The sequence below is a fragment of the Pteropus vampyrus genome, unplaced genomic scaffold, assembly GCF_000151845.1.
Source record: "Pteropus vampyrus isolate Shadow unplaced genomic scaffold, Pvam_2.0 Scaffold14, whole genome shotgun sequence".
NCBI lineage: Eukaryota > Metazoa > Chordata > Mammalia > Chiroptera > Pteropodidae > Pteropus > Pteropus vampyrus.
The window spans coordinates 12,176,631-12,198,297 of record NW_011888795.1 but is presented as its reverse complement, the minus strand read 5'-3'; the positions used below and the strand labels follow the sequence as shown (position 1 = coordinate 12,198,297).

At 36.7% G+C, this 21,667-nt stretch overlaps 1 protein-coding gene and 1 pseudogene across 1 annotated transcript; both read right to left on the bottom strand.

The window, feature by feature from the left end:
- Positions 1–488: 488 nt before the first annotated feature.
- Positions 489–5,272, bottom strand: DNAJC19 (DnaJ heat shock protein family (Hsp40) member C19). The gene is made up of 6 exons (XM_011382889.2): positions 5,087–5,272; positions 4,253–4,304; positions 4,099–4,172; positions 2,934–3,013; positions 2,409–2,479; positions 489–1,117 (listed from the first exon to the last, which is right to left on the bottom strand). Exons 1-6 carry the CDS (start codon positions 5,087–5,089, stop codon positions 1,047–1,049), a joined length of 351 nt encoding a protein of 116 aa, XP_011381191.1. The 5' UTR covers positions 5,090–5,272; the 3' UTR covers positions 489–1,046.
- A 12,651-nt stretch (positions 5,273–17,923) lies between these two features.
- LOC111734211 lies at positions 17,924–18,042 on the bottom strand (annotated as a pseudogene).
- Between the last annotated feature and the right edge of the window lie 3,625 nt (positions 18,043–21,667).

Here is a 21,667-nt window from a genome sequence, read left to right as displayed (position 1 = left end):
CAATTCTAAAATATAACAAAGGGGCTTGATAAGATTTTAAACAGGATGAAAAAGATGTATCTCCAGTTTGAAATGCACCTAAACACATTCCAACACTAAACATGATTACTTCCATTATTTTGACCTTGAAAGTCTGTGTTCTCCATTAACATTAGAATGATTTAATAAAGTTTAGATGGTAGGTAGTATAATCATCTTAAAGCTAAACATACTAAGTATTCCTGCTGGAGACTAGACTATATTTACCTTGGGTGTTTTATACAAGTCCTTTGGTTAAGATCCTTACATATTTTATGTTAGACCAATAGTAAGCCATTTCCCCCCTTAAGTGTCATTTAAATATACCTGTATAAATTTTCAGAGTTCAAGCTAACAAATGCATAATTTGATTATGTAAAAAAAAATTTATAATGGTCAGTTTCTTTAAGGGGCTAGCTGAATACAGTGTAAATACTTTCTTGATTAAAAATAAGATGTGTATTCTCAGATCTTTTTATCAAGTTTTTAATGTATGAAATCTGAATTGACAGTGATATATACACACCTAGGTCAATTTCTTAGGTCAAAGTTGTGGCTAAATACACTTTTAAATAAAGTGTTCCAAGCAGCTGTTCCAGTTCTCTGTACCTTGACAGCCTTTCTTTCCAATGCGAAGATTCCCTACTATAACTACCTGTGCAAATTCCATCATAGTATTTGTCACATTGTATTTTAATTACCAGTTTAACAGTTTCCCATTAGACTGGGGCTCCTTGAGAGCAGACTGTCCTGTTCACTTTGCCTTGAAGTAGACACTAAATTATTTGCTAAATAAGGAACAGTATTTCTATTCTAATGGTATGTATTTATCCATAATTATTGAGCATTAATCTCCAAATATTCTATAATCTGATTCAAAAATCTTCAAATTTAAAAGAAACTTATACCAAGGCTTTTAGTTTGTGCTAAATCATTTAAAATTTGTGGCTTCAAGACATTTTATTATAAAAAGCTGGTAACTCATATACATAAACTAATAAGAACTTAAACTTCATCGTACATTTACTTCATTTTCTAGCTTGACCTTCTAGTAAATCTTTAGCTTCATTGATTTTGGCTGCTATATAAGGAGATCCTCCTATGGGAAGAAAGAAAAAAGGAATAGTTACAATATGGATTCTCAATTTGGTGCAAAGGTATTCTCTTGTTTCAAATATCCCTGTGCTTATCTGAGAGGTGGAATTAGCAGAAATGGTATTCCAGTTTTTTAAAATAATTATGACACTATAACTGGATAACCAAAAATATATGGTGCAATATTTGACCAATGGGAAATGAGGCAATTCACATGAGGGAGATTTCCACAAAAATGGCACTGTTCAAAACTTAAACTGATGACAAGAATAGGATTTAAAAAAACCCATAGACTTAATGTAACTTTGAAATAGTATGTTACCTATTCATGATTATAAATCATAACTGAACAGCAATTTATTGTACTGTGCTATTTTAAAACCATGATATTCTCAGAGGCTTCTAAGCTTTGTTGGAAAGACCCAAATTTGCTTGAGATCCTTTTTCTACCCCTCATAGTTTTCCTCTTCCTGTTATTAATTGTGCCTTCACAATGTCATCTACAGTCACTTTCCTAACGATCTGGAGCAGTGATTCTCAGTGTGGCCCTCAGACCAGCAATCATCAGCATCAATAAGATTGGTAGAAATGCAAATTTATGAGTTCTACCCCAGACTTGAATCAGAATCCCTCCTGTTAATAGAAGCTACATTTCATAAAAGAGGCTATGCAGTCAGATACCAAACACTTACAGCTCTGTTTAAATTCAAAACTCTCTTTATGAAAGGCCTCTCATATAAAAGTAAAAGGACATGAGCACTAGAATATGGATTTTGTGGTCTATATTTTGGTATTCCAAGGAATTGGTTCCTTTAACACATAGCTAAGGCTGCTTAAGAAGCATATAATACATTTCTAACTAGGTAACCTCTAGTTAAAGGTCTAAACAAAAAGGAAAAAATTACATTTTTACCTTCATAACTGAAATTGAACATTTCCTTTAAGAATCTACACTGAACCCCAGTCCCCCAAAACAGTAGGATTAGTAGTATTTGACTACTACAAGTCAAATTTTATCACAATCGCAGATCTCAAAACATTGTTAATGCTTATCACTACTAACAAATTACAGTAGTTATTAGATATCTGGTCATTATTCCATAAATAAAATTTTTACTCAGAATTTATCCTTTTAAGAAACCAGAAAGAAAAATGGATGTAGCCTGGGAGACAGTACTCACATACAGATTTAGGTATTTTCCTTATTATAGCTAAGAATTAGATACAAAGGTAGTCCATTAATAACAATTACATAGTCCAACAACATGTATAACAAGAGTTTAATGACTACTTACCCTTGTCTGGGTGATTTAAAAGCATAATTCGTCGATGAGCATCTCTTATTTTTCCTTTATTGGCAGTAGGGCTAATTTAAAGAGAAAAAGGTAATGTTTACTTTAGATAAATTCTGGATCACGTAAAAAAATTGTACATTAAGGGCCAAGTGAAGATGTGAAACAGTATGAAAAGCTGTTTAGAAACTTTTTCCCTACCATACAAAGATGATTAATACTCTGAATTTAGGGAACTAAACAGCTCCCTAGAAAAATAAGTAATTTTCAAACAATTTAAACTTGATATTATGACAGTCCTATTCTTGAAAAGGAAAGTATGTTTAAGTATTTCTCCCCCCCAAAAATGTTATAGAGAACACTGAATACTATGATTATATGGTACAAGTCTATCATTGTACTTTTGAAGGGAGTGTTTAGATGTTAAAAATGTACATAATATAAATAACCCCCTCCTAATATAAGGTCTTATATTTGCTAATAGCTCTATAGAGTTGTAGAAAATACTAAAAATATTAGAAATTTTACCTTACACCTAGTATTAATGCTGCTTCTCGTTTTGTCATTTTGGGTTCAAACCCACCTCTGTAAAAGCCACCACTGAAGGCCTGAAAGAGGAAATACATTAGTAAGAAAAGATTCTTAGAAAAAACAGATTTGCTAGAAAATGTCTGTAAATGTTCACAGAACTAGCAGAAAAACTAAGTTATTTCAGGTAACTAATTCTCATGGTATTTTTTAATGATCATTAAACAGATCCATTTTTTTCCTAGACACCCTGAACTCTTAAAAATATAAGACAAAAGAACAGTGCCTCACAGGCAGTTTTTTAGGGGAGTGAAGGGAAGATTATTGCAAGTTAGCCATGTTCTACATATAAATTTGATCTCATAGTATGACTGTATAACGAGAACAAGAAATGCCTCAAGAAGAGGATTTAGAGATCTTTTAAACAAGCAGTTCAAGGGTATCTTGAGGTTTACACCTCTGCTCCAATTCTGTCGCACATAACATCTGACTTTAGGGTACCACTACTACAAAGTTCAGAACTTCTAAACTCTCCTGTGGAAAGTAAGAGAAGAGGCCCAAAGTAATCAGAATTTTATAGATGTTTGGAATTTTATAGATGTAAGGCAACTACTAAAGACTTAAAAGACATATACAGAGAAAATTGGGGTATTAGGTTTTCTGACCTTGTGTCAGAAATATTGGTAAAGCCTACCATCATGCTATTTTTGTCATATTCAATCACAACAATAAAAATAGGCTGTTGAGCCATATTCATTCTGAACTGTGACCCAAATATGCTAGGGAATGCCAGGGCTAAGAATGGATCACTTGAGATCTCAAATCTCTCTGTGCTTGTGATACAGAGCAGACTGGGGTTGGGGAGAGGGCTAGGCAAGGATGTGAACAGGTAATTCTAAAGTTAATACAATGTGAACAATAAAGTGATAGTAACTTTCATACTACAATTAACACCTCTGCTCCAATTCTGTCGCACATAACATCTGACTTTAGGGTACCACTACTACAAAGTTCAGAACTTCTAAACTTTCCTGTGGAAAGTAAGAGAAGAGGCCCAAAGTAATCAGAATTTTATAGATGTTTGGAAATTTGCCCTCTTCAAGTGCAGTTCTAGGCTTCATACACAAGCAGTAAAGAATCAGCAAAAATGTTTAGTAAATCTTACAGATTTTGGTAGACTTTGAAAAACTTGTTTTACTTGAGGCTCCATAAGCTTCATAGCTTGCAAAACATAACGGCCTAAAAATAAAAGCAATAGAATAATTAAAAAGTCCGCAACCTCCCTTACTTCATTTCCACCCCCTAAACCACAAACCAACCTGCAAACCCCGCAGCAGCAATGGTCAGTCCAACTGCTACCACTGTACTGGCCTGGAAATGGAAAGCAGAGTAAATATTTACTTCTCTAAAACCCACTCTTTCCTATTACACCCATTCCCCATCCCAACTCATTACAAGTTGTATTTCAACTGAAGAAACAACTTTTAGAGTGAAAATATTCTGCCCAATGATCCTTTAAAACGACTGCAACTTTTATGTCCAGTGCATTGTACACTATACAAGGAAAGGATGATTTTCCTCCCTTTGAAAACTTTTCACCTCAGGGTAAATGAAGTTTCATTAAAGTTCAATCAAAGCAAGGGAAATAAAGTTTCTGCTAGAGAAGGAAGAAATGTCTACAAGGGTTCTTGTAAAATTCTGATAACGAATTTCGGCTTAACGAAGAGACTAGCTTTTCGTTGCTCCTTCGACACTGTCCCGCCTCACGACTACAGAACATGAGAAACGCAAATGTTTCAGGAATCGAGAACAGATATGTAGGCAAGAGCCAAGGGGACGGATAGGGCAAAGAACAGAAAGTCCTGTGAGGGTGTGTAAGGGGGAAGGCAGGTATAATCCAACGTTTCCACTGATCTCCGAGCGCCGGGGACGGCGGCCCAGGGGCTCGAGCCGCCCGCAGAAGGGCTGTGTAAGAACACAAAGGCCCGAGAGGGGTGAGCCAAAGCTCCGAAGAGTGTGACTCTCCGAAGCCCTACATCCCCCCGCCCGGAGTCGCACTAGGGAGACAACCGCGGCTCCTCTCCTCCGAGGCCGTGAGCTGAGGCTGAGGCCTGGGCCCGAGATCGCCCAGGACACTGGAAGGCCGCACTCACCATGACTCCGGCTCGGCTCCCCTAATTCCACCCAGCACGGGGTTCATCCCAGCCCAGAAGCTGCAGCCGACAACTCCACGCGTCTACCAGAAAGCAACGCAGCCACCACCTGCAAGAACAAACCGTCCAGACACAGGCGCCGCAGCAAACACAGCAGTGGCGGCAAGGAGCCAGGCCGGAAAACTGTCGTAAAAGGGGAAAACCGACGGGGAGCGAAGGTCGTTCAAGCTGAGAGCAGACGGAGAACTCGACTTCGGATTGGTTGATGGGTGGGAGGATCGTCTCCTTACTGTGCTCAAAGGTGGGGCTTCTCTGTGGTTTTCATTTGCTCGTTGGCCGAGGGTGTTTGGGAATTCCTCCACGGAAGGATACTGTTATGGAAGAGAGTGAGAAAATATTGAGTAGCCATACCCAGAACGCCTTTCTTTACCTACCTCTCAGGACCTTCGTTTGCCCTTTATTTTGTTTTTAATTTTCAAGGGCAATGATATCTTTAAACATGCCATAACAATTCCACCATGAAGCCACATAAATATATGGTAAGCTAGTATAGCAAATGTGAAGCTCTTCCAGAAAAACCAAACGAACAAACCACATTGTGTTACAGGGGGTTTCTCTGTAACATTCTTTTATTTAAAATAATTTTATTTAAATATGTGACTTGACGGTGCGAATGTTTGGGGTTTTATTTTGTAGAATGGACTCACCACTTCAAAGGCAGTTAATGATCATGGGATCTCAAAATCCCCACAACTGAAAAGTGCTATTTACAATTTCACCCCCTGTCCTAAAATAAAAACTAGGGTTTGTTTTTTTCCTTATAGGGTATCAGTTTAATATATTCCTACACAAATGCTTGAGAAGGAGACAATACGGAAGTTTTACAATGCTGTGTTTGGTTGAGCAAAATAAGTTTGGAGTTACTTCTCACTTAGATCTTACAAAGTATTAGAAATCTTTACATTGCAATGAAATTCTGCTTCGATGAGCTGTTATTAGACATACATGAAATTTGTTGGTTTTGTTTTCTTCATCTATAAAAAGATTCTGCATTTGATCTCCAAGAGCTCTCCTAACCCTGAGATATTTATAATGTCATTTATTGTCAACACATTGCCCAGCACCAAGACACTAAAGTGTTCATCTTCCATTTTTATCTTTTATCTAGCTTTTAGCCAACAACCGCAAAAAAAAAAAAAAAAAAAAAAAATCAAGTGAGGCATAAGATCCTGGACCAAAGTGGCCAGAAACAAGCTAGACTGCTGCCTGAAAAAACTTCTTATGTATTTTTTTGGTATGTGCAAACTATGGCATGCAATTTGTTTGAGAAACGGTTACCATACAGAAGTCCAGCCCCAGGAAACCAGGAATGGGCAATGCAGGGAGACAGTTAAAGTGGAGATAGCTCTCTTTTTGAAGGAAACTAGATGTATAGCTTGACTCTGTCGCTAACTAGTGTGACTTTGGACAAGTTATTTCTGACTCTGAGTTTTCTCATTCATAAAACAAGGATAATGATGACTACCTTGCCAAATTTTTGTGAAGGTGGAGGTTAAGCATATAATGTGCTCAGCACATAATTATTCAGTGTGGCTATTATTATGAGGGAAGTCAGAGTACAAATAGGTGTACAGAAGCCCTCCCAATTCTCATGACACCTCACTCATGGATGTAAATCTGTTATCCCCTTTTCTACCCACTAAAGGCATGGAAAGAACCTTTAAACGTAATCTTTTTAAATGTCTGTCAACTGTTGAAAGGATAAATTTTCATTCTTTGCTTCTTCTAGCTTCTGGTGACTGTCAGCATTCCTTGACTTGTGACTACATCCCTTGAATCTTCAAGGAAGGTCAGTATCTTGAAATCTCTCTCTACTTGGTCTTCGCATTGCCTTTCCCCTCTTTACATAGAAGCTCCTCCACCCCCCTTCTTAAAGGATACATATAATTGCATTTAGGGCCCACACCTATAATTCAGGATAACCTCTCCCTCTCAAGATCCTAATCTAATCATAGATTTTTTAATGTAATAGCTGCAAAGACTTTGCCATTTAGGGTATTATTCACAAGTTCCAGGCTTTAGGATCTGATCTCTTTGGGGGTCATGATTTAGTCTACTACAGAGAATAAGAGAAGATAAAACGGGACTATAAGGGACAAGAGAAAGGAATCAAGCATGTCTGCTCAATTTTTCCTCTCAGATATATCAATCAGGTAAATCACTTCCTAGGGAGGTATAAGTGAGAGGTGAGAGGGCGTAGCCAGAAGTGTTCTTGCATTGTGGCTTTTAAACAGTTTTCGATCATGACTCTTAATAAATATATTTTACATTATGGCTCAGAGAACAAATACATACTTGAACACACTTGCAAACACACACACGTGTACATACAAATAAACATTGAATTTAATGTTTATTTAAATTGAATTTAATTCAAATTAATATTTTTGAGACAGTACTTATCCTTACTTCATGAGATGTGTGCTGGTCTTTCTGTTTCTTAAAAAAAATGCTGGGAAATCCATTAAGTTCACAGCCCACTAACTGGTCATAATCTGAAGTGTGGAAAACATGCCCGTATAAAAATCCACTCTTGGAAATATGGTACCAGGCAAATAGAGTTGTTTTTACTCTTTCTCTAAAAACTATGTGTCAGACATTGTGTTAAATGCTTTATGTAAATTATTTCAATTCACTCCTTGACAGTAATATTTATTTTTGTTTTGCATATGAGGATATTTTGTCAGATATACTTGTTTTCCTTTCCAGATCCCTTTTTTTTTTTTTTTTTTTAATCATTTTCCATTCTGCCGTATGTCCCAGACAAGCATAGGAGATTAGGAAGTTGACCTTAAATGAATGCATCAATGTCTCTCTTGTTTTCTGACTTGGGATTCAGTTATGTCTGTGATCAGAAGATCAGAAGGCCTGAGGAAAGTGAGTTCATGGCCTTCATTTCTCTATCTTCCTTTCTGGTGGTTGTCACGGAAGAATACAGTTCCTGGTGTGTGTGTGTGTGTGTGTGTGTGTGTTCAGGTAATTATTCTCACTCCTTGCTCCTTCAGTCCAAGTATGATAATGACTCCATTGGCCCTTACTAACTTGCTAGATACTGGACACTTGACAATCATTTGTTAGTTTCCCTTAATCTTGTCCACACTTTTGTAAGTAGTCCTTTTATTAAATTCTCAGTTATTTCATTTGAGTAGGCCATCTGTTTCCAGTACGGATGGTGATGGTTATAAGAGGCTACTGTAATAATTCAAGCAGGAGATAATGGTAGCAGTGGACATGGAAAGAAATGGCTGGACTCCTGCTTATATTTTGAAGGAAGAACTGATAGTGTTTCCCAATGGATGAGATATATGTGAGAAAAAGCAAGGATTCAAGAATGACTCCAAAGCTGTATCTTGAGCATCCACTTAATAAGACTGGAAAGATTTCAGAAGAAGAAAGCTGGAGGTGGGAAATTTTGTCATGTTAAGTTTGAAACATCAACTAGATAACTAAGGAGTGTTTTCAAGTAGGCATTTGAATATACATGTCTGGCATCAAGAGAGAGGTCTTGAGTCATCAATCCATGGTGATCTTTGAGGCCATGTAATAGAAGAAATCATCCATTGCATGAATGGAGAGAGAAAGAAGGGGGAGTGAAGGCTATGTTTGGGGATCTTCCATATCTGGAATTTGGGGAGATGAGGAAAATCAGAACATTAGACTGAAAAGGGGGGTCTGGAAACCAGTTGAGTGTGGTGTGCTAGAAGCCAGATGAAGACAGTGTTCTTTGGAGGAACTGAGTGAAATGCTGCTAATAGTCAAATAAAGGAACAACTAAGAATTGACTACTAGAAATCATTGGTGGTATTTATGAGAATTTCTGTTATGTGATGGGGGCAAAAGTCTGCTTGGCATGGATGCAAGAGAGGATGGGAGAAGTAAGAGCAGAGATATGGAGTATAAGATACCTCTTTCAAGGATTTTTGCTGAAAAGGGAGTTAGAGAGATAAGGCGGTGCCCAGAGGGAGCAGTATAAGCAGAGTCTTTTTTTGTTTTGTTTTGTTTTGTTTTTGTCCTAAGTTGGAAGAAATAAAAGCATATTTATATGTTATAGGAATGATCTTATAGAGGGGAAAATTTGACAAAATTTATTGAATTGTGTAATTTAAGAATGAGAAGAAAACGTAGAGATCATCCCTCCCCCAATCCCAACAGTTTTGTTTTACAAATGAGGAAACTGGGCCTCAGAGTGGTCGAATGACTTTTCTAAAGCCCTGACAAAGTTCAGTAATTGCTCACCCTTATTGTCCACTTTCCAGATGTATATAATGTCAGGGTCATAAGATGAGAGGATCATAGATTGCCCTTTTCTATATTTCCTTACTACTCTTTTTAGGAATTAGCTCAGATCTGGATTATTGTAGTCTAAATTCCTGACCAGCAGCCATTTAGCCCCGGGGAATCTTTTGTAGGCAGCAGTTCACATAATGCTGTATGTAAAACTAAATGGCACTCAATAAATATTTTCTTCCTTTTTTCATTCCACCCCTCTTTATCCTCTTCCTTCCCTCTTTTTCTCCAATGATCCTGCCATGACATGGCAATTTACCATTGGGAGTTCATCCTATTGTCCTCTGCTTGGATATGAAATTTTGGATAAGTGATCAACAGACTTGTCTATGAAGTATTTTAAGAGATCCTTTTAGTGTTGTAACTCAAGGGTCCCCAACCCCCACACCACTGACCGATACTGATCTGTGGCCCTTTAGGAACTGAGCAAAACAGCAGGAGGTGAGCGGCAGGCAAGCAAATCTTCATCTGTATTTGCAGCCGCTCCCCAGTGCTAGCATCACCGCCTCAGCTCCACCTCAGATCATAAGGTGTTAGATTCTGATAGGAGCAATGGTCCCTCGTGCCAAAAAGGTTGGAGACCACTGTTGTAAGTAGAAAAAGGAATACTTTAATAGGGGTGCAGAAAGGAAGGAAGAAAGGAGAGATTTAGAGCAAGACGGACTAAGGGCAGACCTGGGTAGGAATCATATGAGGACCTGGTGCAGTGGGAAGCAGAGGATATGCTGGGAAACCAGAAGGGAAGACCAGACAGACGTCCAGCTACTCTTTCCTCTAGTCAGCGCCATCTGCATCTAAGTCAGGTGACACTACCCTGCCCTGTGGCTGTTATAAAATAATTTATAACTCTTTCTCCAGTGATTTTCTCTCCTCTTTCCTCACTTGTTTCAGTTTTTTCTCACTGCATGTGTTTTAGTCTGACTTCCTGCTTTCCTTTTGATTTATAACTGTTGTCCTTATTTACTCCAGAGCATGTAAGTAGACGGCCAGTCAGGGAATTACAGTGTGTTTGACCAGAGTGACAACAACCAGGAGTTAGTATTTCTGGATAAAGGCTCTTCCCTCTTCTCAGGCTGTGAGGAAGGAAAACTGAGGCACTCAGGATTTCAGGGGAAACTTGGAAATTAGGATAGGTAGGTGCCTTTTTTCTAAATGGAGATTTCCCAACCAATCCTTCATTTCATTCCATCTTTACATGTCTTTTTCCATTGCCTTTCTCAGTGCTTTTGTCCCCTTCCCTAGCCAGGATTCCACTTGTATGCAGTAGCTTTACACATTGAATAAATCAAGCCCTCCCTGCTGTGCTGTCAGCAAATGGAACTGACCAACAGAACAGTCTGTGTAAGTGCATCCTGTGCCTGGGCCAGACAGACAAGCACAATTATTTGATTGCTGGAGATTGCCACTAAATGAGGGTGAAATAGTAGGTCTGAGACTTGTTGGTGAATATTATTAATAATATAGTGTCATGCATTAATAACATAGTGTCATGTGAAACAAAGCTACACTGGAGGGTCTGTCTGAAGTCTCATTTTAAATCACATTTTCAGAGAGCTGGATAGTGGAGGAGAAGAGATATAATAAAGCACGGTGTCTTTAAGCACTGTTGGGGAGTTTCAGTTTGACCTAGGTTGAAGTTAAGAGAATACATATTGCTATCATGAGTTCTTTGGTGACTATAATGAAACATGGGATTCATCCCTGGCTAATTGTCATAAAAATCTCATTATCATAGTGCTGTACTGTGAAAAATCATCTTCACTCTCATCATTGGAGTCCTTGAAGAGAAGCCATTGCAAAAACTCCATGAAATTTTTTCTGGCAACTGCGATGTCCTCAGTTACTGCACAGTCAACTTCCTTAGCCCACCCACCACAGCCAACTCTTCCAGACTCCTCCATTTCTCCCTTCAGTCCTCATTGTCCTGCCAAATGAGATCCATCACCATTGTTCTCCAAATGTGCTCTGAAGGCCTCTGCCTCTGGGCTTTTATTCAAGTCATTCCCTCCACTCTAGGTGCCCTTCCCCATTTTCATCTCTGTCCATCAGTTAAAGGCCCACATCAAATGTGCCTTGGCTAAGCCTTCTTTGTTCATCTGGAATAAGTGTACACAAACATTTTATGTAAAGGAAATGATAGTAAAATTTTAGTCTTTGCAGGCCGAATGTAGTCTGTATTCTTCGTTGTTTTATCAAAATGTAAAAGCTGTCCTTAGCTCTTGGACCATTCAGAAATAAGCCACAGAATGAATTTGGCTCATGGGCCATAGTTAGCCAATCCAGGATCTAAAGTGATCTCTCCATTCTCTGAACTCCTGTACAATTTTGTGTTACACATGCCACTATTACATCTAGCCTTGTATAGAAATCCTTAATATACAACTATTTTCTGTATTGGACTGAAGATCCTTGGGAGTAGAAGTCATATCTCAGGTACTTTATTTACTCCCTATAACATCTATTATAGTATCTGAACATAGAAAGTGCTCAAAGAATATTTTTTAAATGAATGAGTAAATTACTCATAATGTCTTCCAGCAAGAGTGTAATTTCTTTCCCAACTTTTTCAAGCCCTTAATTTTCTGACAGGTAGGTAATCCACCTCTAGCCCAACCCTGCGCCCCTTAATAAGGCCATGTGCACTATAAATGCAGCTGGTAATTAGACATAGAATATTGTTTTCATTGAGCACTTATGTGAGAAAACATCAACGGACAACAGAAACCTCAGCCCCTGTGGTGCTTGCAGTCTAGGCTGGGAAGGATGATCTTAATATGAGCTTTCCTCCTGATGTCTGAACTTCACTTTTCTATTTTTCAGATCATTGACTTAATAATAATATTTGCCACTTAGTTTGCCAAGGTACAAGAATAATAAAAATGATAATAATAGAAGCTGACATTTTTTGTATACCTTAGACAGTTATAGATATCCTTTTAAATATGTACAACCACATAAGGAATTTAATGAAGCAATTAACTGCATTTAGTTATTTTGTTGTCAGTCTGGAAAAACTGGTGATCACAGCTGTCACTTAACTAGATTACAGATAAACTAGTGGACTAGAGGCAATATCTTGATCACAGCTAAATTAAGCAATGTCATTTAGAATAGGCATATAGTGCTCAATAATTGGCGGTGGTTTAAAAAAATAACTTAGCTAGTAAGTGAAGAAGTAGTGATTTGATTTAAGGTCTGTTTGAATCCTAAGCCTGATCTTTACAATGTAATAAAAATAATGTTGGATCATGTTTAGTTTCATTCTGAGCACAGAATTGCATTGAAATGAACAGCAAAGCACAAAATAAAAATAAGAAACAAAAACAACTAAACATACAATTAGTTGAAAGAAATTAAGATATTTTATGGCAGTCTCTAAAGAAAATACCGAAAGAGGAAGTAGGTTCTTAAGTCAGAAGAATTTCCTCAAGATCTTCTTTCCTTATTTCATCTTTTAAATTTCTGCCTCACATAAAATCCATTGCCAGACAAAATTCTTAATTCTCCCAGTTCTCTCCCAATATTGTTTGCTCAGCTGTTTTTCCCCTTGTCACCATTCTTTAATCTATTTCATTCCCTTTTTCCAGTTACTCTCTACCCACTCAAGGTTTTCCCATTCCTTTAAATTCTCTCTCTCTCTGCAGTACACACTGTGGTAGGTCAGATTCTAAGAAGGCTTCCAGTATTCTCAGCTACTGATGTGCACTCCCTGTATGGTTCTATTCCCTTGGGTGGGGGCTGACCTGTGAATATAAGAGAGGAAGGAGAATTATGGCCCCCCTGGTTACATTATATAATATGGCAAAGATGTCTACATAGTCACTTCTGTGGTTATGTTACTTTATGTAAGACGCCATCATAGTAGACTAGAGTGAAATTCTCTTTCTTACTTTGAACAAGTAAGATGTCATGTTTTAAAAAGCCTTGTGTCTAGGACATGAGGATGGTCTCTAGGAGCTGAGAACAGCCTCTAGGAGCTGACAGCCAGTAAGAAAATGGAGCTTCAGTTCTACAACTGAGGGACTGAATTCTGCCAACAACTTCAGTGAGCTTGAAAGAGGGCCCTATGCCTCAGATGAGGTTGCAGCCCTGGTTGACACCTTGACTTCAGTCTTGTGAGACCCAGAGCATAGAACTCAGCTACAATGTGCCTGGGCTTGTGAGCTAGAGTGATAATAAGTGTTTTTTTTTTTTTTTTTAGGCCAATATATTTGTGGTAATTTATTGTAAAACAGTAGAAAATGAATACATGAATGTTAATTTGGTTTGTCTGCTAAGGTCTTAAAATATCTGAGGAAAGAGAAAGGAGTATATTTATTTTTTGTTCCATGCATTTATATTTTTGTATTTGTTACATCAGTGTTGTAGCAGTTCTAATCTTTCCCCTACCCCACAACGTGCAAATAATACACCTAAAGAATGTGACATCCTTCTATCACAATAGTGGCTTCTTATACCTATGAATCTCCAAGGGTCAGTCCAAGGCTTGTGTAGTTTGTCAAAGTCCCCAGGTCACTGGGATATGCTTTGGGTTGAAAACTAATGTACGACAATATTTTAGAGACTGTTAAAATGGTCTGCTCCTCATCTCTGGTCTAGATCATATACATTCATTGATTTCAGTGAGCTGGAAATTTGAAGTCACTGAAAGTCAACAACTAGTGGTCTCTTCCTCTTCCTGATAAAACTCAGTGCCAGATGTTACCTAGATGGAACCTGCTCTACCTAACGATGGGGCTCTTCAATCATCAGATCAGTTCTGGGCTTCCAGAAAAGTTGTTATGGCTTTGTTGGTAATTATAGGTAGTTGGTGGGGATGGGGGATACCTCCATGCATCCACAGACCCAGTGGTCTACTACTTGAGAGAGGTGCTGGGGGGGAGATAGTGAAGGCATTATGGCTCCTTTCATTAAATTTTCTTAGGGAAAAAATTGTAGATTAAGGTGACATCTAACACAGCTCTGTCTAGCTAAGAGGTGTGTTTCTTCTTATTTTTTTTCTCTCTTCTTTTCTGTCAGTGTTCACATAGAGAACTACATTGATTTCTTAATGGTAACACAATTTTGCATTCCTCAACTGGATCATGATATATTTCTTGCTTTTATGTATTGCTGGATTTGGTTTGCTAATATTTTATTTAGGGTTTGTACCTATGTTCACTTGTGACATTTGCCTTTCTCATAATGTCATTTTCAAGTATTGATTTCAAAGCTATGCTAGCCTCATAAAATGAATTGAGGAGGGTGGGAGGCTAGAAAAATGCCCTGCACCCCAGTGACATTCATGTCCCACTTCCTGGATTTTATTAATGTTATCTTGTTTGGGAAAAGGGTCTTTGCAGATATAATTAAGGTAAAGATCTTAATTATCCAAGTGGGCCCTAGATGCTATCACATGTGTCCTTATAAGAGAGAGGCAGAGGGAAATTACACACAGAAGAGAAGACAATGTAAGATGGAGACAGAGATTGGAGTGGTGTCGAACAAACCAAAGAATGCCAGTAGTCTCCAGAAGCTGGAATAGGCAAAGAACAAATTCTCTCCAAAAGTTCCAGTGAGAGTGTGGCCCTGCTGACACTCTGATTTGGGCCCAGTGAAACTAATGTTAAACTGGTCTCCAGAACTGTGAGAGAATATTCTGTTGTTTTCGACCAGTTCGTGTTATCTGGCAGCCATTGGAAACTAATACATGCAGTTTTTCTTCTTCTTTTTTTTTTTTATTCTCTGGAAGATTGTGAAAAGTTGATATTATTCTTCCTAAAATGGTAGAATTCACTAGTAAATACCTTGAGCTGTTTTGTTTTGGGGAAGGTTTTAATTATAGATTTAATTCCTTTAATAATGATAAGAATGTTGATTTTTTTCTGACTCTCTTTAGTAAGTTATATATATTTTTAGGAATCATTCTCTTTAAATTTTCAAATTTGATGTCATAAAGCTATTTAAATATCTTCTCAATATCTATGAAATCTGTGAATTATCTATAATGATGTCCTCATTTTCATTCTTGGTTTGGATAGCTATGCTTTCTTTTTTAATTCTTGATCAGTCTAATTAGACATTTATAAATTTAAATAGTTTTATAGAGAACTCAAATTTGGCTTTAACTTCACTATTATGTTTTTGATTTCATTAATTTCTGCTCATATTTTTACTACTTCCTTTCTTCTATTTATTTTGTGTTACTTTGCTTTTTATATTTTAACTTCTTGATTTTTGCTTAATTTTCAGCCTTTCTTCTTTTCTAATGCATGCATTTAAGACTGTAAATTCTCCTCTAAGCACTAGGTTAGTTATATCCCCGAAAGTTTGATATGTAGTATTTTTATCATTCAATTACAAATTTTCCTTATTTCTATTGAGATTTCTTTTTCTTCAATCCATTGGTTGTGTGGAAGATAATTTATTCATTTTCAAACTTTTGGAGTTTTTAAGTTACTTTTTTTAAAAAAAATGACTTCTAGCTAAATTGTAGTGCGGTCAGAAAACATTCTTTATTTTTGATTTTTTGAAAATTTTTGAGACTTGCTTTATGGTTTAGGATATGGTTACTTTAAATATTTCATGTATAGTGTTTGAAAGAGATATATATTGTGCCATTGTTTGATATATATCATTAGGTTGTTTGCTAATAATGTTAAAATCTATATCTTATTTGTCTGTTCTATTACATTTTGAGAGAAGTATGTTAAAATCTTACACTATACTTGTGGATTTCTTTATTTCAGCTTTTAGTTCTTTTGATTTTTGCTTTATGTGTTTGAAAGCTATGCTGGCATACAGAGAAATTCAGAATTATTATACCTGCCTATTGGATTGACCTTTTATCCTTATGAAAAAATTTGTTTTTTATCGCTAATAATATTTCTTGCCTTAAAGTTTTCTTTCCTGATCTTAGTATGGTATACCAGTTTTCTTTTGGTTAGCTTTTGCATGCTGTATCTTTTCACATAATTTCACTTTCAACCCTACTTCTTTATATTTAATGTACTCTTGTCAGCAGCATAAGCTTGAGGATTTTTTTTTTTTTTTTTAATAAACAACAGAAATTTATTTCTCACAGTCTGGGGCTGGAAGTCCAGAACCAGGATGTCAGCATGATCAGATGTGAGTTCTTTTCTGGGTCTGACTTCTAGTTGTATCCTCACATCCTCAGATGGAGGAAGGGCCTAGAGATCTCTGTGGGATCTCTTTTATAAAAGTGCTAATCCCAATGAATTTGAGGATTTTTAAAAGTACAATCTGATAGTCTTTTGATTTATCTGTTTATTTCATTTATATTTAATATAATTAATGGTATTAAACAAATATAATTATTTGTTTTCTATTTTACTCTCGTAGTCCATGTTTTCTTTGCTCTCCTTTTTTGCTTTTTTAGATTAGTCCAGTGTTTTGTTCTTTAAATTCCATTTCTGCTCCTCCATTACTTGTTGATTATATTATTTTACAATTCTTCTAATGACTACTCTTGATAATATAGCATGAATCTTCAACTTATTAAAATCTAATATAAATGAGCACTTTTGCCATTTCCTAAAACTTTTTCCCTTTCTGCCTTTTGTTATTTTTGTCATGCACTTTAATTATACATGTATTTTAAACACCAAAAACTTTATTTTTACTTTATAGTCAATATTATTAAGATTTACCCAAATACTTACCATTTCTATTGTTTTTTATTATTTCTTTTTTGTTTTTCTTTTCATCATTTCCATATCTCTGTGATAATATTCCTTCCATCTGAAGAAATTTTTAGTATTTCATTTAGTACAGGTCTATTGGTGTCCTATAGTTTTTTATTTGCTTTATTATCTACAACTGAGTGACAAATTACCCCAAAAACTTATAGCTTAATACAACAAGCATTAATTATCTCACAGTTTCTTTAGATCATGAATTAAGGAGCAACCATCATTTTGCCTCAGGCTCTCTCATGAGGCTGCAGTCAAGATATTGGCCAGAGCTGTGGTCATCTAAAGGTTTGAATGGGCTGAAAAAATCTTTTAAGATGGCTCACTCACATGGCTGTTGAGAGGAGGCCTTAGTTTTTCACCACATGGACCTCTCCCTGAGGCTACTGGGACGTTCTCATGATCTAGCATCTGGCTTTCTCCAGATTAAGTGAAATGAGAGAGAATGCAAGAAAGAGACTGTAGTGTCTTATGTGACCTAGTTTTGGAAGTTATACACTGTTCCTTCTGTTACTTCTGCCATATTTTGTTTGTTGGAAGTGAGTTAATAAATCCAGCCCATACTCAAGGAGAGAGGAATGAGGCTCTACTTTTTGAGAGGATGAGAGTCAGATAATTTTTGGATATATTTTAAAACCACCATACTCTGAATTCTGTTTTGTCCATTCTTTTTTATTTCTCTGCTTTATTCTTGAAGTTTTTTTCCTGACCTATTTTTCATCTTACAAATTCTCTCTTTAGCTGAGTTTAATATGCTATTAAACACATCAATTGAGTTTTTTTGTTTTTTTTTTTTTACTGCCCACAGCACCTGGTCTTCCTAGGTGGTCTCCCATCCAAGTCCTAACCAGACCCGACCCTGCTTAGCTTCCGAGATTAGATGAGATTGGGCACGTTAAGGGTGGCATGGCCATAGACTCAATTGAGTTTTTAATTTTGATTCTTATCTTTTTCAATTCTAGAATTTCTGTTTGGCTCTTTATAAATTTTCTTGTCACTGTGTATAGCTTCTGGCTCACTGACAAAATTTTCAGTCTTTTCAATAAAAAAAAGCATAGCTATTTTAAGTTCATATCTGACCAATTCAATATCTGGAGCTCTGTTGCTTTTGTTTATTGTTTATACTTCTCGTTTGTGCTGTCTTGCCTTCTCTTGTGTTTGCTTATATTTGATTTTCTGATGGACAGTTTATTTGAAAAATTATTTAGAAAATTGAAAGAGGTTACCTTCTTCCAGAGGATTTCCCCCCGTCTTCCTCCAACTGTCTGCAAACACTAACCTTAGGAATCACATTAATCCAACTTCGGAGACTGATATTTTCTGGACCACTCAGATGACTCGAAGCTGGGATTTCATTCTGGTTCTTCCAATTCATAGGGTACAGCTTTTTGGGAGTGCCAGTGCAAAGGTGGAGGGTTTACTAGAGCCCTTATTGTTGGGAGGCGTAGACTCAATTTTGTCATCCTTGCTGCATAAACCTGTCAGTAAAGTGTGCTTTAGTATCTCAGTCATCTCACCCTAAATTAGCAAATGCCATCAAGGCAAAAGAGGCCGATGTTTGGCAAACCTCTCTGGAGTTTTATGACTTCTCCAATATCTCAGAAAAGTTATTCTTTAATCTTGCTAGCTCTCTGACCCACCCAGGTCAATGTTTTATATATGTTATCCATCCTTTTCAGTTTTCCTTTGGTGATAGGATGATCTGAATTACTTCGTTAACCATAACTGAAATCCAAAGTCTCCCTGTTCTTTATGGCAATATAAAAAACTGGCAAGGTCTGGTTACAAACAGTTGAAGGCTTTTAACAAAATATATGCAGAAATTACATGTGCTTTTCCTTTGTTGCAAAAATATCATTCATATTCTGGAAATAGACATAGAAAACTTGGCATACCTTGCTTAAAAGGAAAAACAGTAGTCATTCCATCTACTTGATGAAGAGGAACATTAGTTACATGTAACGAGAGATCTCTGGTGTCATGGATATAATTTTCCTTGGAAATTTTTATATACTGTAAGTGGAACGGATGAGCTTATGTGGCACTTTGAATTTAGTTGATAAGGAGGAAGGGAGGTAGAGGGAGAGAGAGAGAGAGAATGAAAGAATGAGAGAATGAGAATAAACTAGATTGGTGATGATATACTGCAAGCCTAAATAAATTTATGTGTAGGTCTGTGGGATGTACTGTCATGGGGATTAACTGCATAAGGGCTGTAGCTGGATGTGATGGGAGATGGGGAGGAAAGCTTGGTACTTTGGACTTGTGGTTGAGCCCTTGTAGAGAGAAGAACTCAGTTAGAAGCTGAAGGAGTTGATATAATGATGTGCTTGTTGAAATGAGGGCACTGGCAAAACCGTTCTAATTCTCAGTGACAAGTGAGTCATAGGAAGAGCATAAGAAGTTTTGGCACTGGAAATTCTGTGGGTATTAAGTGCCATTTCAGTAATTTGGTGCTGTGGCAATAAAACATCTAATAAAGGCTCAGTGGAATTATGGAATGGACCATTGGTTAGAATTTAGTAGGGAAAGTTCAAATTTGGCAGTCATCAGCCTAGAGGTGAGATTGACACCTCAGAATCAAAGATATTTTTAATAATTCAATATAAACTATAAAAAATTCTATTGTTTAAAGGAATTCATTTATGGTTGCAATTCTTTATTCTTGGACATATCCCTGAGTTGAGATGGCTTGGATCATTCAAAATCGAAAGGGTGTGTATATGGAACATAAAGAGCAGTGAAGCACTGATGTCACTGAAAGGAATCTGTCAGATAGCAGAGTAGTATTAGCAGGTGATGGGTTTAGTAAGGTTAAAGAAATGGAAAGAAAAATTAAATTAGGAACCGAATCATTCATTCTCCATAAACTGGAATGCAATAGAAGGACATATGGGCTCATTCTCTAATACCAAAAAACATTCAGGAGACAGAGTCCGAGATAAACTTAGATTTAGTGATTTTTTTTCATGACCAAACATAACTATTTATTAATTTTTGTAATAAACATTCAGTTTCTTCCTTTAAAAAAAACTGGAATTTAAATATTTCCCATTTCATTACATACAAGTCTGTATACATTATATACATCTCTCAATTAAAACATATTACAGATTTTCTGACATTCAGTATCTTCTTTTAAAATAAAAATGATAAGGCAGTTAGACTTTGATCAATAATAACTACAATCTGAATAATCTTGACACAGTTTACAATATAGGACAGTTTTACAATAGCTGTACGGCAGTAGAGGGGCTCAACGATTTCTGCAAACTTTTCTTTTTACTCTCCTCAGATCACCTTTCAGACAGTAGGGAATTCGCTTCCCAGGACAATAGGAAGTCTGCTTTTCTGGACAATAGGAAGTCTGCTTCTCTCTTCTCTTTTCTTCCCATTCTACCCATCCTCCTACCAGCTTCCTGGTTTGCCCTGGATCTTTACAGTCTCAACAGTGGAGACCTATCAGACAAACAGACTTCTCGATGCACAGTTAGTGTGTTGTTATGGTAAATTATCTCCTTTTTACCTGATATGAGCATGGGGCAGGATGAAAGAGATAAAGGGGAAAGAGAACTCTGTCCCACCCTTTTGGAGAGATGAGGTTGGATAAAGATAGGAAGGGAGCAGAAATTCCAATCCCGTCTTGTATGTGAGCGATGAAAATATACACTCTTTACATGGACTTAAAGTAGTTAAGAAATGGCCATGTGTTAGAGATGGCTTTTAAATATTTCAAATGCTATTTTAAGATTACATAGGTAGCTGTAGTCACTGAGGGGGAGATTGTAGAGATATGCAAAGCAAACTAGAGAGTTGAACATTGAAAGAAAAGTGGCAACCTAGCATTTTAGGTGAAAAGTGAAGAACATAATAATATCATGAAGAATATAAAAAGTGAGAAAAGAGGAAAATAGTTCCATTTTGATTGCTGGAGGATATTAGAATAAGAGTGAAGACAAAACTTCAGAAGTTTGTAGTACCTTGACTTTTCAACTCTTTTAATGGCAGTCCTGCATTACATACATGCTGGCCTTTAAGGATGAGACACACCTGCTCAGGAATGCCCTTTGATCCTGGTATCCGGGATTCTGCCTTAAGACCCAAGATTTAGAGTGCTTAATTCTCTGGCTGTGCCTCTCCTGATGCGTGATGATGAGTTTATGGGGCCAAGGAGATGTGCTCACTCAGAGACTGTATTCCCCTTTCTTAGACACACACGGGAATGCTCAAGCAAAAAAAAAAAAAAAAAAAAAAAAAGAGCAATGATAGAGAAGGTAGAGGTGGGTGGGGCGTTGTGCACAACTAGGAGCCTACATTTATACTGTTGCTCAGAGCCCCACAAAAGTTAGGCTTGGGCCTGTGCTTGCTGGTACTCCAGCCCATTTTCTTTACCTTCTCCATTCTCAGCTCTTATCTTAGATCTGCGTTCCATCAGGCAGGTTTCTGTTTTTTATTTTATTTTATTTTATTTTATTTTATTTTATTTTATTTTATTTTATTTTATTTTATTTTATTTTATTTTATTTTATTTTATTTTATTTTA